This window comes from Protopterus annectens, chromosome 13.part0, assembly GCF_019279795.1.
Source record: "Protopterus annectens isolate FY-2018-M chromosome 13.part0, PAN1.0, whole genome shotgun sequence".
Lineage (NCBI taxonomy): Eukaryota > Metazoa > Chordata > Ceratodontiformes > Protopteridae > Protopterus > Protopterus annectens.
Genome location: NC_056747.1, coordinates 753,989,866 through 754,010,202, shown reverse-complemented (window position 1 = coordinate 754,010,202; position 20,337 = coordinate 753,989,866). Strand labels below are relative to the sequence as shown.

The 20,337-nt window shown below is 43.3% G+C and overlaps 1 protein-coding gene across 1 annotated transcript in view; it reads right to left on the bottom strand.

The window, feature by feature from the left end:
* TAOK1 (TAO kinase 1) overlaps positions 1 to 20,337 on the bottom strand; it is a 3,628,992-nt gene that overhangs the window by 2,987,073 nt on the left and 621,582 nt on the right. Inside the window, exon 5 of the mRNA XM_044054451.1 lies at positions 18,123 to 18,224. Coding sequence (XP_043910386.1) covers positions 18,123 to 18,224 — 102 coding nt within the window. The remainder of the gene's footprint in view (positions 1 to 18,122; positions 18,225 to 20,337) is intronic.

Sequence of the window (20,337 nt, the reverse complement as noted above, 5' to 3'; positions counted from 1 at the left end):
ATTTGTGGGTACCTTGTTTTTCCCAAAGGGTATGACTATACATTTTTTGGCGTTCAGCTTAAGGCCATGGCTCTGGCACCAGTTATCAGTTTTCTATGAGGCCTCTCTGAAGGATGTTTGTGTCTGCTGGAGTATCAATTATGGCGCCCAGTTTGCAGTCATCTGCAAACTTTGTCAGCCACAATCCTCCTATGTTTGCCTGTACCTCGGAAAAATAAATGCCGAACAAGAGGGGTCCCAGGACTGAGCCCTGTGGGACACCGCTTGTGACTGGCTTGGAGTCTGACATAGCTCCAGCAACTCTGACCCTGTGGGTTCTGTCCTTGAGCCAGTTTGCAACCCATCTCGTGACATATGGGTTTACATTTAAGCTGGTGAGTTTGTCTATGATGCCCGAGTGGGGTATTGTGTCAAAGGCTTTTGCAAGGTCAAGGTAGGCTGTGTGAATTGCCTTACCCTCATCAATGGCCTTAGTGACTGTTTCAAAAAGGTCGACCAAGTTCAAAAGGCAGGATCTGCCCTTGACAAAGCCAAATTGGGTAGGATCCAATGTCTGTAGGTCCCCAATGTCTTTGTTTATGAGTTCCATAATGATCCTCTCCATAGCTTTGCAGACCAGGCTCGTCAAGCTTATGGGGCGGTAATTTCCAGGGTCCGTAGAAGCACCGCCTTTGTGAAGTGGGACCACTGTTGCCGTACGCCACTCTTTGGGCACGTATCCTGTAGTAAGGCTAAGATTAAACAGCAGCCTTATGTGTGGGTTTAGTTCCTCTTGAGTCCATGTAGCACACAGCCCGGGACACCGTCCGTCCCACTGATGCTGTGTTTTAGCTTTAGAGAGGGCTCTCACCTGGGCATCTGAGATGTTAGGGAGGCTACACTCTGCTGGGATAGTTATTTCTCCTTTTGGGAGGAGAAATTTGCACTGAACCTGTCTGCCAGAATGTTGGCAATGTCAGTGGGTTCAGTGTATTTTGTGTCATTTTGGACTAACTCTGAGCATATCTGGGAGTTTCCACCCAGGTTTCTAACATAGCTAAAGAAGGCCTTGTGATTGTCTTTTGTGCCTTTTGCGATTTTTCTCTCAAAGTTGGCCTTGGATGATTTTATGAGTGATCGTAGTTTTTTGCTAGTACTGATCAGAGATGCCTTCCCTTTTATGGATTTTGCTCTGTCATGTAGTAGCTTCCTCCTTCTGTTGTAAAGTTTGTTTATGGCTGGGGTCCACCAGACCAGGCACTTGCCTTTGGGGGACTCAAATGTAGGGTGAGGAGAGAAGGGAGACTGGTAGAGCCCTTGTCCTGTGTGAAGAGATCCATCCGGTCACAATGGAACAGAAGGGGAAATCGATGCTGTCTGGCTCAAAATTGAGTCACCAACAAGATTCTGGGTCTACCTTACATGACCTTGTGTAAGACCTTGAGGGGAATAAGCATACAGAAACATCCCATTCCCAGAAAAAGACATGGCATCCACTTTCTAAGCCAGAGGACTCGGCACCCTGGAAGAGAACCTAGGAAGTTGCCTGTTCAGAAGGAAGGCAAACAGATCTGCTTGAGGAGTATACCACCGAAAGATATTGTCCAGGAAGACCTCTCTGTGAAGTATTCACTTATAAGAATTGGCCCTAAATCTGATCAGCTCGTCTGCCCAAAGACAGTGCTCTAAGGGAATGTAAACCACCTGAAAGATCAGATGAGGAAGGCAGCACATTCCCAAACTAGTCTGCAAAGAAGGTATGGCTTTGTCCCCCCCCCCCCTTATGTACCACATGACAGTGATGTTGTCTGTATACACCAGGAACCCATAAAAAATACAAGGCTTGAACAGCCAACACAACAGCCCTCATGTCTTTGATAATTATGTGCTCCTCCAGTTGTTAGAGAGACTACAATCCCTGGACCCTGACATTGATGGAAGAAGCTCCCATCCGAGCTCTGAAGCATCTGCATAGAGTTTCTGAGTGGGGGAAAGAGCTTGAAAAGATAGTCCTAGATTCAGAGATATCTGATGACTCCACAACAAAAAATCATGTTTGAGACAAGGCAAGAAAGGGATGGGAAATTCCACAGGATGACAACGTTGAAGGCAGACTTGTCTTTAGACACAACTGAAGCATCCTCGTGGAGTTTGGCAAAAGGAACCATAGGAACGGTGGAAGCTATGAACCCACAGCATCCAGAAACTCAATCAATGCTTGTAAAGGATGAGGAGACTGGAAGAAAGCTGTCAAGAAGGTGACCTTGGGTGGAAGAATTAACACCATCATAGTCTAGGTCCAAATCTTGCATCCCAGAAAAATTTGATCCTGCTAAGGATTCAGAACAGATTTTTTAAGACTGTATGAGAACCCCACACTGCAGCAGAAGCATGGTAAAGTTTAAATTCTGAAGCAGCAGCTGCTGGGAAGGGGCTTCAATGTGAAAGTCATCCAGATAGGGAAAAATCTGGACACCATGCAGTCTGCAATAAGCTATAACTGAAACCAGACATTTGGTAAATACTGTCAGATACAGAAAGATCAAAAGGCAATGCAAAGAACTGATAATGTTAGGAAAAAACAGAGAACCATAAACATGTTCCTGAAGAGAAGATGAACAGGAATGTGAAGATAAGCATTCTTCAGGTCTAGCAAGATCAGATAGGCCTGAGGAAGTAACAAAAGAGAAGAGGGAAAGTTTGAAAGTGGGGACTCTCAGAAAAGTGTTGAGAAAGGAGAGATCCAGAATTGGCTTCCAACGGCCCCCCTCCCTGGAAACCAAAAACATCCTGGAATAAAACCCTGTACCTCTCTCGACAGTAGGAACAGACTGAATAGTTCAAGGAGCCAAAATGTCCTGAAGAAATGGAAGAAAATGAGGAAGATAGAGTGGGGGCTGAGAAATCCCTGAAAAGGGAGGAAGGGATTTCCAAACCATGACATAGCTTTTCTGTATTATGGAAAGAACCCAGGTATCTGTGGTGATCTGCTACCAGACCGGACAGAGTTAAGAGGGAAAGAGAACTCTGACCAAGGAGAAGGAAAGGACTGTTAAACAGAAGCAAATCTATCAGGAAGAGAGAGATTTTGACCCTAGAATCCCGAGTAGGTTTGTCCGAAAACATCCTTTTGGAAGACTTCTTACCGTTAAGCGAGGCTTTGGTTGTCTACACACAAAGGAAGACTTAGGATAATTCTTCTGAAACTCAGGAACAGAGAAAAGAAAAATCAGTTAAGGTCCTGAATAACATTCCCTTTACCTTGTAAAGTCTTAAAAAGCTCTGTAGCTACAGGACCAAGCAGATTCTGAAAGTCTATGGGAGAATCCAACAACTTGGCTTTAATATCACCAGGAAGAGATTCTAACCTAAGCCAAGAGTACCTCTAAGACAGAACCTGATGTAGCAGCCCTAGAAGATAAATCATCTGCATCATTATTGCATCTGATAGAATGGCAAGCCATCTGAGAAGCAAAGCTCGATAAAGAAATAGAAGATGACTTAGCTTTGAAATCAGACATGTCAGTCAAAATCCCACCAAGTTTAGTCAGAACAGCCAACACATACCTGGTCATATTGGTCTGTTAGTGTATGGCTGTGAAATCCAACGTGATAGAGGTATAAACTTTTCTTCCATAATTACCCACAGCCCTATTGTCTTACTCGGAAGGGACCAATTTGGAAGGTTTGTCAGTAGAGAGAGAGAAATGATTAAAGAGTCACAGAAGGGATACTTACACAAAAACTGCTAAGCCTCAGGCACTTTGAAAAACATGTCAGGTAAACAATAGTAAATGCATCCAGAATGGCTTCTAATACAGGAGGGAATGCAGAAGCCATGGGAGAACCCATCTGCAGAAGGGCATACCACCTCTTTCGGACTTCAGAAATTTGGAAACTCTCCTCTGGTTACACAATTGTAAGTGGGAAGTTCCTCAATAGGGGAATCCAGAGAAACAGTACCCTCAAAAGAACAGCAGAAGGCAGATAAGGAGGGGGTGAGCCTCAAAGCTACATGGGCTTTAGAAGACTCAAGAGTAAAATCCTGTTATTTTCATGGGGATTCTTGGCCAAAGGAGCTATACACTTGGACTTCTGCATTTTCTTTAAAGGAATCTCAGCCCTAACACGTTCATGTGATTCAGGGCTCTAAATTCAAAGAGGAAACCAAGAACCTTTTCCCTACTAAGTATCTGCAGAATTCCCCTAGACCCTTCCAAAACAAATCAGCCACAGCTCCCCTTTCTCATCTGAAGCAAAAGTATGTTCATCCTCTGGAAACATGCAAGAAACCAACCCTGTGTCGGCTTCCAACTAGGTCTTAACAGAGAGAGCTGGCAATGGAACCAGAATGCACTCTGGTCCTTCATCTGAGCTGATGCAGACATTGGGCGAAGGCTGAACAGCAGAAGTCTCTAAATGCATCTTTTCAGACTTATTTTTAAGAGGCACCTGAATGCCCAGATGTGCAGATTCAGAAACCATGATACCCATGGCAACAAACTTCAGATGTTGGTTCTTTAGATAAACAGAAAACAACAACAAATGGCTAAGAAGGATCTTTGGTACAAAATTCTGATAAACTGCACACAGAGTATGACCGCTGTCTTCACCCAGGCAGAAAAAATACTTGTGCCTATCTTTATGGGGAAATCTGGCTCCCACACATTTCCCCTTTCTGGATAACATGTGAAACTGTAAACCAACAAAAAGAAAGCTGCCCCCAACAGGGTACTTACATGCCAGAGGCTCAGTAGCTGGAACAATGCAACTAATGACCATTCACACCAAATTCAAAAAGTAGCATTCAGACTGGCAGCAAAGAAGTTCTGAGGATTAGGAGTCTGTACATCACTTATGTACCTTACATCCTGAATGTAGGACATACATCTGATGTACCGCACCTAGAAAGGCTTAAGGCTTTGGTATGCAGGCTGAATATATGGCTATCCTCAGTAGAATATCCCTTTAGTAAGGAATACTGTACCAATGATAAGGAAGGACATCTGCAACATCTACACATCACCTAGTCGTATTAACTACTAAATCACCTTTATTTATGTTGCATGACTAATGTGACAATAGGAGGTACTGCCAGCCACGCCAGGAGAAGTAGAGCAGTGGATGTACAACTTGTGCCAATGCAGTTAGCTGGAATTTTGTAAATATGTCACTTGTACATCAAACTGACTTGTACAGATGCTTGTGCTGAAAATGTATTTGTGAGGTTTGCTTGTGTTAAAATGCATCAACAGTGTACTCTGCTGGAATGAAAAGAAATGCACATGCATTACTGTAACTGAATTAAATGTAGACGTTTTAATAGAGGATACAGGGACAGCAGAGTTTAACCAGATAGCTTACTTTAATTAAGGGAAATGTAAATGAGCTGTTAAAACGGCACCCACAGTGCTGAAAAAGACTGCAGACAGTGGGTCTGGAAGAAACCTTTGTTCATTAGCTCAGTAAAAAGAGGGGAATCCCCAGCCACTGCCATAAACATTTAGATGTGCATTATAGCAATCTATGCTAAATTCCTGTCTCAGCTTCAAAGGTGGATACTGTGAGAACCTAGAGTCAGGTGACTAGATGAGGTCATTCTACAAGCCATCTTGGGTATTATATCTTACAAGGAGTAATGTGAGTATTAAGTATTCTGTTTTGGGAACTTGACTAGAAAGACTGCTCACGTATTTCATTGTGCCTTGCATTATCAAGTTATTAGGGAATAGCAATTCCCCTAGATTTAGTGAGGAATATAGTGAAGCTTAGTTTAGAGATTGACAGACTCATGCAAATAAGGAAAAACTGTATTTTTTTCAATATTTCCTGGGATTTGAACTCTGTGGTTTACTGCAAACATATATTTAGTATTTTCTTGTTCTTTTATCTTTTATTATTGTATATATTTAAACTTTTCATTGTGGCTGGTTCTTTTTAGAAAATATTTATGCTTTGAGAGAATTTGACACATGTATTTGGTGATAACTCTGGCAACTCCAGAAAGCCTTGCTGTTTGGTCAGCATTGCCATTTGTATTAAAATCACTCAGCATAAATGGATACCCTTTTAAGATCCTTACAGTAATTGACTGGTGGCAGTGAATCTACCTTATAGTCTGGGCAAAATTGGTAGAGCGGGTAATCTGTATCAGCTTTTCCTGAGAGAGAGAGAGAGAGAGAGACTGAGACAGAGTGTGTGTGTGTGTGTGTGTGTGTGTGTGTGTGTGTGTGTGTGTGTGTGTGTGTCTGTAAATTAAATCCCTAAAGTGTGAGTGTGTCAGCTACTTGGGGCAGGTACACAAAGCACTGGTTTCACAGTGCCATAGGAGAGCCTTACTGGGGACATACAGACACACCCAGGCCCTGGGCTGAGTGTATGCCCTGTGTGCTCTTAAGAGAAATTGTGCTTGATGCAGAGAGGTCTACATCTGGAAATAGTGTATCCATTTGTATTTCAAGTGCACGGCCCTCTACAGTGTCAGTGGTGAAGATTTAGATTCCTTGATTACTGGCCCTCATTGGGGACGTCACACCTAATATCTTATCACCTTTCCCCTACTACCTTAATTAGCTTAAGCATTCACACTACATCTTAGATTCTCCTTGTCAATTACTCTTAATAAAGGAAATATACAAAGTACCATCTATTACACTTCAACTGTACTTACCCTCCCTGCCAACCAGCTTTACTACTTTCTACACTCACTACTTCATCTAACACTAACTCAAAATAACAGTAATTTTTTTCCCCTATTTCATTTCCTCTAACTTACCCAAGTTCAACCACAAAAATTCTCTACAATTGTTTTGTATTTTGTAACTTGTGCACTATCCTATTTCTGAACTGTTATAACATTATTAAACAAGGATTGCAATCATATTTGTTACTGTGGAAGACTTCTTTTTAACCTTCTATACATAAAACACATCAACGTAACCATACATCACTGCTTACATTGCACTGGAACTTGTCTCCCTGTGCCAATACTACTGAGTCAGACTTTCCAGATAAACACTGGCTTGAAAGAAGAGAGTTCTGCTGCACTGCCATGAACTTTAAAGCCTGAAACCACACTATTCTCTCCCATCGAGGGCTAAAGAAAGAGATGGTCTTTCTTCCCTGAACTGTGTGTATAATTAGGTCTGAAACTGTCAGAAGAGAAATGCGTACTGCAAATGCTCATGTCATACAACAGAGAGTAAGTTCACTGCTATATTTCCCTTCCCTGCTAAACCACACCAAAAAGTGGGAGGACCCAATCTCCTTAAAAACAGACTGATCTCCAGCATGTCCCATTTCTGGGGAACACTGTCCAGACATAGCCTCTGAATCTGCAGCTCCAAAAGAAGGTTGTATGAAGCCAAAACACCCACCAGCTTGACCAATTCCTTAGAAATATAAAACACTGAAATAATTATTCCAGTCTATTTCCAATGCAAACATAGCTTTTGCTTGTTGAGATGTCACATAACAGACCAGTTAAGTGGATAGAAGACAATGACACAGCAACAAGTTTTTATGGCACTTTAGACCTTGTATCTTCAACGTCTCCTTTCAAGAGAACGCATTCCTTGCACCATTAAGGAGCCTAAGCAAACTCTTCAGCCCGCAAGTTAAGCATCTGTCAGCTGCATTAGAGCCCAGTTTGACTGCAAAAAGGGAGGTTTACCAGAAAGTTAATGACATCTGTAAACCACTTGAGGCCAGGAATCCGTGACAAGAATTTCACCACAAACAATCCCATATGAACACAAGCAGTCAAACAACAAACATCTTTCAGTCACCTACCAAACACCTTTAATACACTAACACTAGCATCCTTAGGCATGCAAATGGAACAATAACAATTGTGTCTGCTATAGAGCCTAAGAGGTGCAACACAGATGGAAGCAGGACTGTCTGCTGCAAGCACAGAAGGGAGGAGTCATCCAGCACTGTGTTATCCCTGGGCTTCTCGTTTTTTTTTTCTTAAGCAACTCCATCAACTGTTTCTGGAAGAGAAGGGAGAGCGGATGAAAATCAGTCCCAGTTGATACTCATGAGCCTGAGGGCCTCTCTAAAAAGGGGCGATCTAAGCCACAGGAGGCTAGATGGGTGGACTCATTACTTTTCAACTCTCTCTCAAAGTGGCTTTTGGGATTCCTCAATTCACAACAGGAGATGAATTATAATGAAGTAAAACTCATCCCTATCTGAAGTCAATTCAAATGTGGTACTGTGTAAGGATGAACGTGCGACAGTGTGGGCACATCTGGAAGCTGCAGGTCTATCCTAAACCTAGTCCAAGTTTTAGACTGATTTTCCCTTTCCTACACTATTTGATGATCTTGGAGTTCGTACTTATAAGCAGCAGGGGTGTGAGATGCAAGGGGACAAGTCCCTGCACAAAAACTCATTTTGAGTGACGGGGAAACAATATTTAGTTTCAATGTGCTGGCTCCCAATCTTTTTTCTTATCTCCAAACTCATAAAATTTTATACTTTTTATATATAGGTGACATTCATGTTATCAAACATTCATTTGTTCAATAAAGAGAACTGCAGGTTTGTTTGTGTGAATGTTAAGTTTTAGAGAACATTCATTTTGCCAAAAGAGGTAAGAGGGTTTTGTATTCGGGGTGGGTGTGTGCATGCAACTGTTTGTGGTTATGGTTAGAAAAAGAAGTTATGTACCTACCATAACGTTCCATGTTAGTGGTCTTCATCTCGCCTTCATTTTTGCTGTTTGGGTTCGGAGCCGATCCTCGGCTCAAACTCGGCCACCTTCTATAGCTCGAGAGCTATTTACTGGCTCGAGGCTACCCAGATCTAGTTTGTGATGGCGCACACTAGACATAAGTAGAGTAACCAGTTACTAAAACTGGTTGTCTAATACACCTAAACAAGGAAAGAGTTATAAATTACCTGGCATGTGAAGTAATAAAAGATGCTCACAGCCAGTGAAAACAAAAGGGAACTCCTCACAATCCTCTAGGAAGGGGGAAGGAGGGAGGGACGCAAGAAGGAAGGCGAGATGAAGACAACTAACATGGAACGTTATGGTAGGTACATAACTTCTTTATATTAAGTTGTCCATCTTGCCTTCGTTCTTGCTGTTTGGGACAGCGTCCCTAGCACCTAAAATCCCAGGTGGCACATTGGAACAAACTCTTCAGAACAGCAGAACCAAAGGAAGCTCTGCTCCGGGAGACCATATCTACCTTGTAATGAGAGATAAAAGTGTGGGGGGGGGCAGCTGCACAGATTGAGTCTATGGGCAACCTAGACTGAAAAGCTGCAGAGGTGGCCAATGCTCTAGTGGAATGACCTTTTGATTTAGCTGGTAGCTCTTTATTTTGTAACTGATAAAGGCAATAGCATCAAATAACCATCTGGATAAGGTCACTTTAGAAACTGGAAGGCCTTGTTTTTTGAAAGCATAAGAAAGAAATAACTGGTCTGACTTAGTTCCTTAGTTCTATGGAGGTAAAAACACAATTGTTTGCGTACATCCAATTGGTGGAGCTTGTATTCTGCCTTGTTGTTGTGATTAGGAAAGAAAACTGGGAGATCTATGGATTGATTTAAATTGTTCTCTGAGCAGACTTTAGGAATAAAGGATGGACTGGTCCTCAGATAATCTCTGTCCTTGTGAAACACCAGGTAAGGAGGATGAACACATAATGCTTGAAGTTCTGAGACACGTCTAGCTGAAGTGATAGCAACCAGAAAAAGTGTCTTCCAAGAAAGCAATTTTAAAGAGCATGATGCTGCTGGTTCAAAGGGAGGCAAAATTAAGGAGGCTAAAACTAAATTGAGATCCCAAGGAGGGGGAGGATCTCTAACTGGGGGTCTAAGAAGAGATGTTCCTTTCATAAAGGCTTTGCAGAGCTTATGAGACATTATGCTACAATTAAACATACCAATTTGAAAATTAGAAATGGCAGCTAGTTGTACTCTAATGGTAGCGGAAGCCGCACCAGACTGAAAAAGCTGTGTTAGAAATTTAAGAATATCATGGATTGGGGCTGAGAAAGGATCCAAATTTCTAGATTCTGCCCAGTAAGAAAACGGTTACCATTTACTAGCATACGTTTTCCTCGTAGTAGACTTATGTGAGGAAACAATAATATCACGGACTGCTGGGGAGATATTAGAAAGCCTGGCTAAGGTTGGAAGTGGAGTAATCAAGCTGTGAGCTGGAGAGTTTGAAGGGATTGGTGCAACCCGCCTGATTGGTGAATCAGATGATCTGGAAACGGGTCCAGAATCCACGGCTGATCCAGAAGGTGGAGGTGTAGGAACGGGAACCATATTTGTCGAGGCCAATATGGAGCAATGAGGATCATTTTGCAACTAAACGATTATGCTTTCTGTACAAGTCTTGGAATTAGGGGAAAAGCGTAAAGGAGTCCCTGAGGCCAATCGTGGACTAGAGCATCTCTGGGTATATAACCTGGAAGAGGAAGTAGGGAGAAGTAGCTGCTGCATTTGTTGTTGAGAGGAGTGGCAAATAGGTCGCAGCAAGGTGGAAGGTGAGATCTGCAACTTCCTGATTCAGAGACCACTCGTGAGGCATGAGGATAGCTCTGCTTAGCCTGTCTGCTATAACGTTGGATTTCACAGGGATGTGCGTTGCTATCAGAAAATGTTAGGAGGAAATCGCCCATTGCCACAGTGCTTCTCAACATAAGGGGTAAGACCTGGTCCCGCCCTGTTTGTTGATGTACCACACCACTGACATGTCCGTTTGGATTGCAATGGTCCCAGAAGTAAGACAGTCTTGAAGGGCTTGTAACACTAGGAGAACCGCTCTCATTTCTAGGACATTGATATGCAGATGGTACTCGCGAGGTTGCCAAGTGCCTTGGACTGTCCTGCCTAGATAATGCCCACCCAACCCTATCAGGGAGGCATCCGTGGTCACTGTGGCTACCGGAGGGGGCTGTATGAAAGGTCTGCCCTGTATTACTAGTGGGGAGACCATCCACCAAGAAAGGTGCCTTTTGCATGTTTCTGTGATCAGGATCATGTGAGATATGGGTAGTTCCTGGAAAGACCACTGCGTGAAAAGAAGCCACTGAAGAATTCTCATGTGGAAATGCGCTAATGGGACAAGAAGAATGGCAGCTGCCATGGAGCCTAGAGCTTGGAGGACATGTCTGACTTGAACACTTTTGCTCTGGATTAGAATTAACACTTGTTGACGAATAGTGGAAACTCTTTCCTGTGGTAATCTTGCAAACATTTCTTTTGTGTTTAATTCTGCTCCTATGTATGTAATAAACTGACAGGGCAACCAGGCAGATTTTTCGAAATTTACTGTAATGCCTAGTTGAGTGCATGATGTGAGTGTATAATCCCGTGCCTCTAAGAGTTGACGCCTGGTGGTAGCAGTCAGGAGCCAGTCGTCTAGATAGGGAAACACCTGGAATCCGTGACGCCTCAGGTGAGCCGTGACTACTGCCATACACTTGGTGAACACCCTGGGACTGAGGTGAGACCAAAGGGCAGAGCTCTGAACTGGTAATGACTGGCCCCTACCTGGAAGCGAAGAAATCTCCTGGGGCGTCTGTCCATCTTGATATGGTAGTACATGTCCTGAAGATCTATCGCGCACATCCAACTGTCCTGACCCAATAAAGGGAAAATGGACTGCAGTGTCACCATCTGGAACTTTTCTTTTTGTACAGATTTGTTCAATCTGCCAAGATCCAGTATTGGTCTCCAGTACCCTGTCTTTTTTGGTACTAAAAAGAATCTTGAGTAAGTTCCGGATCCTAGCTGGTCTGTGGGGACTTCTTGAATGGCTCTTTTTTCTAGCAGTCTTGAAACTTCTGTGACTGCTTGATCCCTTAGATTGGGTGGGACATCTGGGATGTGCTTTTTCGATTCTATGGGGGATTGATGGAAGGGAATTTTGTAACCTCCAGATATGATGGACAGTACCCATCTGTCTCTTGTTATATTTTGCCAGGCTTTTGGGTACAGCGAAAGTCTTCCCCAGATTACCTCCAGAGGTGAGCAGTCGGGCAACCCTTCAGGGATGCTGGAAGGGTTTGGCAGAGAAAGTTTCTCTATCACCCTGGTTTTGTGGTCCCCCTCTGCCACGAGGGCAGCGTCTGTTATTGTTGTTTCCCGCTCTGCCCCTGGGGGAAAATTCACCATGTGTGTCAGGCAAGGGTCCCTGGGACTTTCAGAACCACATCTTTCTGACCCTTGGGATAAGGTCTGGAAGGAGTGGAAAAACGGACTCCCATGGCAGAGACAGTCTTGCCTTCCTGCTCACACCTGGTCAACGTGTCTTTCACCTGAGGCCCAACGAGAAAGGAGCCATCAAAGGGAATATTGGTGAAGGACACTCGAAAGGGTTCCGCAAACAGACACAGCCGCATCCAAGCACGTCTCCTGAGAGCCACACCTGTCCCTGTGGCTCTGCTCGCTCCATTGGCTACATAGGAAATCAGCCTCATGGAGGAGTTAACTATGAAATTAAGAGTCGCAAGCTGAGAAGCTACTTCGGCTGGTGCTTCCTGGGCTGTAGGATCTTGAAGGGTATTCTCCAAGCTCTTTCAGGAGATCCCTTTGAAGACGTGTAAAATGGCATAGATAATTCAGGGACCTCATTGAAAAGGTCGCTGAAGCAAACATTCACTTTCCATATCTGTCCATCGTCTGAGACTCTTTGTTCGGAGGATGAACAGATGAAGAGGTCTCTGCTAACTCTTTCTTGGTGGCTGCTGCTACCACCATGGCATCAATGGGCACACCTTTGGAGAAGAATTGCTTGTCCTGGGGGGCTGTAATAAATTTTTGTCTCCTCGGAGTAGGTTCCACAAAATCTGGAGCTGACCAAGCCTTTCGAGCCACTACAGACATAAGTGGATCAAAAGGAGGAGATACCCAGGAGGTGGAAGGTTGGGAACTGAATGCGTCCAGGTATACAGACTCGTCCTCGGTAGGGGCTAGGGAAGTATAGTCCCTCCTCTGTCTAAGCATTTCAAAGATGTCCAAAAAGGAAACATCTTCAGAGGGAGACCTTGGGGACCCTTCCCATTCATCCATGTCTGTATCTGAAGTGACAGACTCAGGGGAGTCTATGTGCTTTCTCTTGCACTTCTTCCAGGGAGGCTCCGAGTGATCAGGGGAGGCTTCGGAACAAGAGGGATCACCCAATGGGGTGTCCTGGGGCATAGGTTCCCTACGCTTGGGGTTTGGAGGAGGAGTAGAGGTTGGCACAGACATCATGGGGGGAGGAGCCGATGGAGCAGGCAGTAGAGCTGTCTCGGGGAACAGCACACTCTGCATGACCTTGAAGGCGTCCAGACCTCTAGGCAGAGAAAGCTCCGGCTCCAAAGAAACAGGAGTCTTTCTCCGCATCGAGGGTGACTGCTCCAATGCCGATGTTGGAGCCGAGCTCACATGCGCCGAAGCTCCGAGGGGGAGAACGGGGTCGGACAAGGGTCCAATTCCACTCCCCCCCCCTCAGAGCAGACGAGAGCGCCTCCGCAACCAGATCCCTCGATAGAGGGTACAATCAAAGTAATCGGAGCAGACATTGGAGCCGAAGGTTCTACTGCCTGCGGATCCATGGTCTCTGGCTCCGAACTAAATGTAGTCGGAGGACTAGAAATAGAGGCAGTTGGAGCAGATTCCTGTTGAGGTGGGCTAGACAGAACTTTTGCCAGTGCCTGCGACTTAAGCAACCTATTTACTACTCTCTCCATATCATGATCTGATAATCTAGATGATCAAGAGGAGTGGGAAGAATGATGGCTACGTTCACTCTGTAACAAAGGTGACTGAGGTGCCGAGTGGATGGACTTTCAAGGATGGCGACCTCAGTCTCTTATGGCTCAGAGACGGCTCCAAAACAGCAGATAGAGCAGACGGAGTTGCCTTGTCAGTGCCAGCCAGTACCAACATACTTGGTTGGTCAAGTAAAGGAGTCTGCTCCGAAGGTGGAGCCGACAAGCTTGACAGACTTAGGGGATTTCGCTGGCTGAGTACTTTTAGCCGGAGAATCCTGAGGCTTCAATAATCCCCGAAGGATTAATTTGTTTTTGCGGTCCTGCAGGACCCTTGGACTAAACATGATATATAGAACAGGAGTCCTGCAGGTGAACAGCGCCCAAACAAACACAACTAGTGTGCCCATCTGTCAGAGACATTTTCTGACAGCTTGAGTCACACTTTTTGAAGCCAGATACCTTAGTATCTTTAGACATTATATTAACTATACTATAAAAAAACAAGAACAAATAGACTTTTTTTTTACAGTTAAAGAATAGAAGGAAAGCCTCTAATTTAAACGGCTATCTTGGGGGGGGGGGGGGACTCTCTAATTTAAATGAGTTCAAGGGAACAGAAGGCCTGAGAGTTATGAAGCGACGGCCAACAAAACTAAAATACACAAGAATGCAAAAAAGGGATAAAGGAATATTATCTATACACAAAATAGACAATTACTTGACAAACTCTGAAGAAAAACAATATGTAATAGAAAAAAGATTATACTAAGCCTGAGCCAGTACGGAAGCAACCTCGCAGCTGAAGTGGCAAATGAGATCTGGGTAGCTGACGCTGGGCATTCTGGGATAAGGGATAGCCTTGAGCCAGTAAATAGCTCTCGAGCTATAGAAGATGGCAGAGTCGGAGCAGAGGATCGGCTCCGAACCCAAACAGCAAGAACGAAGGAGAGATGGACAACTTAACATTTAGGGTTAGGTAAGGGGACAGATTTAGTATGTACATTAGTGTTATCGGGTTACACACAGACTAAAGGCAATATAAACAGATAAATTTAGGTGTATACATGTGTGCCTTGTGTAGTAGTAATGGTACGAAAAGGGCTTTAGTAAGGTAAGGTGTAATGTTAGGGGTAGGAGCAGGATTAGCATACCTTATTAAGATGGTGCAAGGGCATGAAGCCCCCCTGCACTAAATTAGTAATGCATGCTAACTGTAACCCCACCCATAACACTACATATTTACCTTAGAAAAGCACTTTTCATAACACCACCACTATTAAAGACAACTTGCATCGGAATGTTGTGGTACAGTTACAGTTTAAAGATCACAAAAGGAAATTATTTTCTTGTTTTGCAATCTTTTGTACCCAACACACAGAATGAAAATGAGATCCGTCAAGCCAGCCTTTTAAAGCCCATTAAAGGAAGACCAATGCTAGGTGATTTAGGGAAAAATTGCTTGACAATACAATCACGATCAGATGTTTATTTGGTGACGAAGTCAGTATATGTTAAGATTTGAGATGACCACCCCCACAAAAAAAAAAATGAAACTCTGTATAGTCCTCCTTTTTTCCTGTTTTCTAACTCAGTAGTATATACCTCTCCTTTTCTTACTCTACCAGCTTGCTAGTCTACTACCCTTCTTCTCAATCAACTGACCACAGGTGCTTGTTCACTCCACTGCAGACTGTTTTATATGTAATCTCTGCTTGCAATGACCAATACTTGACTAGTCTTCTCTATTATATCTTTGTCTTCTGCCGTAATCTTTTTAGTTCCCCTCTTTCTTCATTTTTCTTCATAATTCTTTCTCACTTCTGCTCTTATTATTCACCTCTCTCTCTAAGCTACTTTCACTCTGTTAACAAATCTGTTGTGGCTATATCACATTGGCCACCATATTCCTTAACATGTCTTCTACCAAAGTACCCAATTATCAGACTTTCACTGCTACACACACACACACACACACACACACAAGGCCATTAAACATACACCTTATTATGGCTTCACCTCATTTGTCATGTACAAAAAAAATCACCTCTTTTTCCATAAAGGAATAACCACAGTAATAACCATTTTGATTCTGAATCACTTAAAAACATGTGCTTGGATACTTTAGCCTTCAAGCATTCCATAACCTCAACTCGCTCTAGCTATTGTCGCACTGCCTTCATCTCACCATTTATTCTTCCTGCCTCTCTGTCTCAGTGTTATTTTTTTCCTGCCTAGTTAAATCATTATCTTGATCTGCAGAACAGACTTGGGGAAGACTGGACAAAATAATCTAAAATAAACAAGACAGGTTAAAATGCAAAATATCTGTCAGAAACAAAGAAATGACTACACATTTGGGGGGGGGGTCATAACTGCAGGAACTAAAGACAAAAATGAGCCTGAGCCTATGGAGTAAATGCACCAGATGGCTTAAATGGTTAATAAACACTATAAGAAAGCAGCAAGAAAGGCAGTGAGTGGAATACTGAAATACACAGGAATAAAAGGCACTACCACTAGAAAATAAAGTTGGCTAAACTCTACTGAGCGGCTTCTGTGCAGTATTACTGACCTCAGAAGTATACAGACTAAAAGGACAATGGTAGTTTAGAATAGTGTAATAAAAATGGCCCTTGACATACAAGTTATGCAACAGAAACCAATAGGAGAGAGACACATGCAATGAAGATCAGGATGAATAAAACAGCCATCCCGAAAATTTAAAGGAGTTCATAAACAATGAACAGACACTAAGACAGGAACAATCTTTTATGGAATAGTGTGTTTTTTTTGGGGGGGGGGGGCTGTCAGCAAGTGCAAACAGCAGTTTCTCAAATAAAGGGCAAATTATGTAGCCAAGTGACTCTTTACAACCTGCCTGCATTTAAATAAGCCAAAAAAGATACTAGGTCAATGTACACTAGGTCATATTGGAGAAAACTGAAGAGAAATTTCCTACATCTTAAGTTTTATCATTAAAAAGTGATTTCACATCTTTAAAAGACCGTGCAGGCAAATTAATGTTATTAATGCAATAATAAAAATACTTATATAAATTAGAGAATATTAAAATAATATAGTTACATGTCAAAGCATTACAGAAATGCTGCTACAGCCTCCTAATTATCAAATAATCTCTAAAAGTGGCCTCTTGACAAATTCTCTTTACACTCAACCATTTATCAGTGGGTGCACAGACTGGTATCAAATGTTCCCAGACATTTTGTAACTAAAAAAAGAAAAAGAAATCCAGTGATGTCTATGCCAATAAGAACCAAAGATGAGAGCAAACAGTGGTCACTCAAATGAGCAATTATATGCCCACTGGACACAAATACCACATTCCTATAGTGCAATTGCATTTTAAATGACACACTTAAGCTTCAGACAGCAAGAGGCAGAATCCTAAACACAGGATATTTATTTCTGCCAAAACATCTTCAAGCCAAGCACAATCAAATCACATTTTCTGGTGTGGTATTACAAGCCCTGCTGGCTAAAAGAAGGCAGCAGTTAATTCTACTTAAAAAAGTCATCTGACAAGTATCATGGTGCAAAGAAGCCATTCATAAAATTCAAAGCTTAAGGTTCCCATGAAGGTGTCACATACATGTCTGAAGTAAGCTAGCTGACAGTACTTCAGTAACCTGGCAGTAAAGCACCAGTTTCATAAATGAAAGGGAAATGTGATCAAGGAAATTAAACTGCATAAAACCCACCTAAGATGTTTGTAATCATATCTACTGCATAGAGAGAACATACAACCTCCTTTTAAAGAGCAGAGCTGCTAGTGCCAACCCAAAGAATCTTCACTATTAAACAAAGATGCTTATTCCACAACTAAAGCACTGTATTCTCAAGCCTACTCTGCACCATTGAAGGTTACAATTACTGACTTGGTCTCCCAGCAACAGCATGGGCAAATAAAACACTGCTTCCAGCAATTTTATTCATCTCCTGCATACCACTCTACACCAGAAAGAACCAAATGTGTACAACTCAAACCCTCCTCTCACACCCTGTTTTACACAAAGACTACTGCAGCAGCTGCCACTCAGTACATTTCAAACATCTTTGCAAAGACAGATGAGGCACTATCCTACACACTGCTCGATGACAAACATCTAGTGGGAATCACTTTTTTTGTTGTTGACAAGTCATTGTAAGGGAATACTCTCTCTCTCTCTCTCCATACTAAATGGAAGAATGCCAAATCTACTTCGATACAGTCAGACTTCAGCATCACGTTAAGGCAATAAGGAAGATAATGTGAACAAAGATTCCCAAATGCACAAGCAGATGATATCTACTCATAACTAGAAACAAGCAGGTACTTCCCTACTTTTGAGGATCCAAACTCAGCCACACTTACTGAAAATCATTTAAGCAGTTATCATTGCAAGTACTTACCCATGCCGTGTGCTCTCGAAGGTAACAACCTTTATATTCTATACTGTTTGGATGCCTTATTCTTTGCAGGAACTTAACTTCTTTGATAATATCTTGCCACTTCTGTAAGGGTAAAATAATTAAGAGATATTACTAAAGAGCACACAGTATAAGGAAAGGAACATGGTCAACAACCAAGGATAAAGAAAATACAGTTGTGTACACTTACCATAAATGTAGATGTTAGAGTGTCTTCACTGTTGCAGTCATCACACTTGGGTTATCTGCCTGCAAGTAGCCCTTCAGTCAGCCCAAATACCAGAGTCCTGGGATTTCTGCGTCGGATGCTGTCGCCTCTTCCACGATGTCAGGTTGTCAGGGGTATAAAACATGCAGCCAATGCCATTACATCAGTTATTCTTGCCCCAGATGTCAGGAGCCCCCAAAACAGGAAGCAATTACATGGTGTGGAACACCTCCAGTGAAAAGTAAATACCATAGCCATAAGATATGGTCAAAAGGAGGATAGAAAGGTAGAAAGCATAGAAGAGTCAGGGGGCTGGAGGGAGGGAGGTTTTCCAAGAGAGGAATTTTAACTGTGCTGAAGCAGCGGCTCAAAAGGGGGAACCGTGAGCTTCTCTAGTACAAAGTTAAGGTCCCAGGCAGGGGTGGGCACTCTCCTTGGGGGTCTTAAATTGTTAGCTCCTCAAAGGAACTGTTTGACCAGAGGGTGAGAAAAGAGAGGTGGCTCAGTATTATGAGCTGAGATGGCAGACGCACGAATCTTAATAGAAGAGAAGGATAGGCCTTTGTGGAGCAGCTCTGCTAGGTAATCTAGGATTTGAGGTAAGGTGGGCACAGCTGTGTCCTTTCCTTGAGACTGGCTCCAAGAACAGTATCTTTTCCATTTTTCCGAATAGGATTTCCTAGTACTAGGCTGTCAGGCCTCAAGGATGACGTCCAGCACCCATTTGCTGAGTGTTGCTGGTGGAGTATTCAGGGAATAAGCCAGGCTGCAAGGTTCAGGTTTGCAGCTGGGGATGCAAAATCTGCCCCTCCTGCTGGGACAGCAGAGAGGGGGTTTGATGTAGGTGCCAGGGTGGCACTGTTGCCAGACTGTGAAGGAGCGGGTACCAGTGCTGGCGGGGCCAGTCCGGGGCAATAATGACTGGCCTTGGTTTGTCCTGTTTGATCTTGAGTAGTACTTTTGAGAGGAGGGGCAGAGGGGGAAAGGCATAAATTGATAGGTTTTCCAATGTAAAGGATAGGGCATCCACTTTCCATGCTTGGCTGTGGGAATTTCTGGTGCAAAATTTGCTCAATTGATGGTTTTGAGGGGAGGCAAAGAGGTCCACCTCTGGTGTCCCCCACCTGTGGGTTAGAAGTTTGAATGAGTTGGGTTCCAGTTTCCACTCGTGTGGGTCCAGCAGATTTCTGCTGAAGTCGTCCGCCAGTGAATTTTGTTTGCCTGGCAGGAATTGAGCTTGCAGGTGTACTTGGGTTGCTCAAGGCTGTGTTCCACAGGGACATGACTAACCTGCAGAGTGGGTAGGAATGAGTTCCCCCTGCTTATGTACCACATAACTGTGGTGTTGTCTGTCTTTATCAAGAGCTGTCCTGGAAGGATAAGGTTTTTGAAGGCTGTAAGAGCATTCTGTACAGCTAACATTTCTTTTTGATTGATATGTAGATGAATATGTCCTGGGCTCCATTTGCCTTGAATGCATTTGCCAGCCATGTGAGCCCCTCCATGCATAGTCTGATGCGTCTGTTGTCACGGTTGGGGCTGCGAAGGGTTGAGTGAAAGGGAGTCCCTTGTTGTGGTTGCAAGCCTCTGCCCACCAAAGGAACTCTGCCCTTAGACAAGGAATGATAGGAATAATTGTTTCCAGGTCCTGAGAATGTTGGCACCAGAGACTTAAGTACCAGTGAAGTTTCCCCATATACAGTTTTGCATATGGAATTAGAAGAATGCATGAGGCCATGAACCTTAGGGCTTGCAGTATTTTTCTTGCAGACAGCGGGGTACTGGTGGCCATTAGTTTGAAGTAGTTTGTCAAATAAACCTGCTTTTCTGGAGTAAGGAATGTTATCTGGGAAGTTATGTTCAAGCTTGCTCCCAGGAATACAATCTATTGGCTGGGCACCAGATGGGATTTCTTTTCGTTGATGGTGTACCCCAGAGAAGTTAGAAATCTCTTTATAAATGCCAGGTGCTGAAGAAGCAATTCCTGAC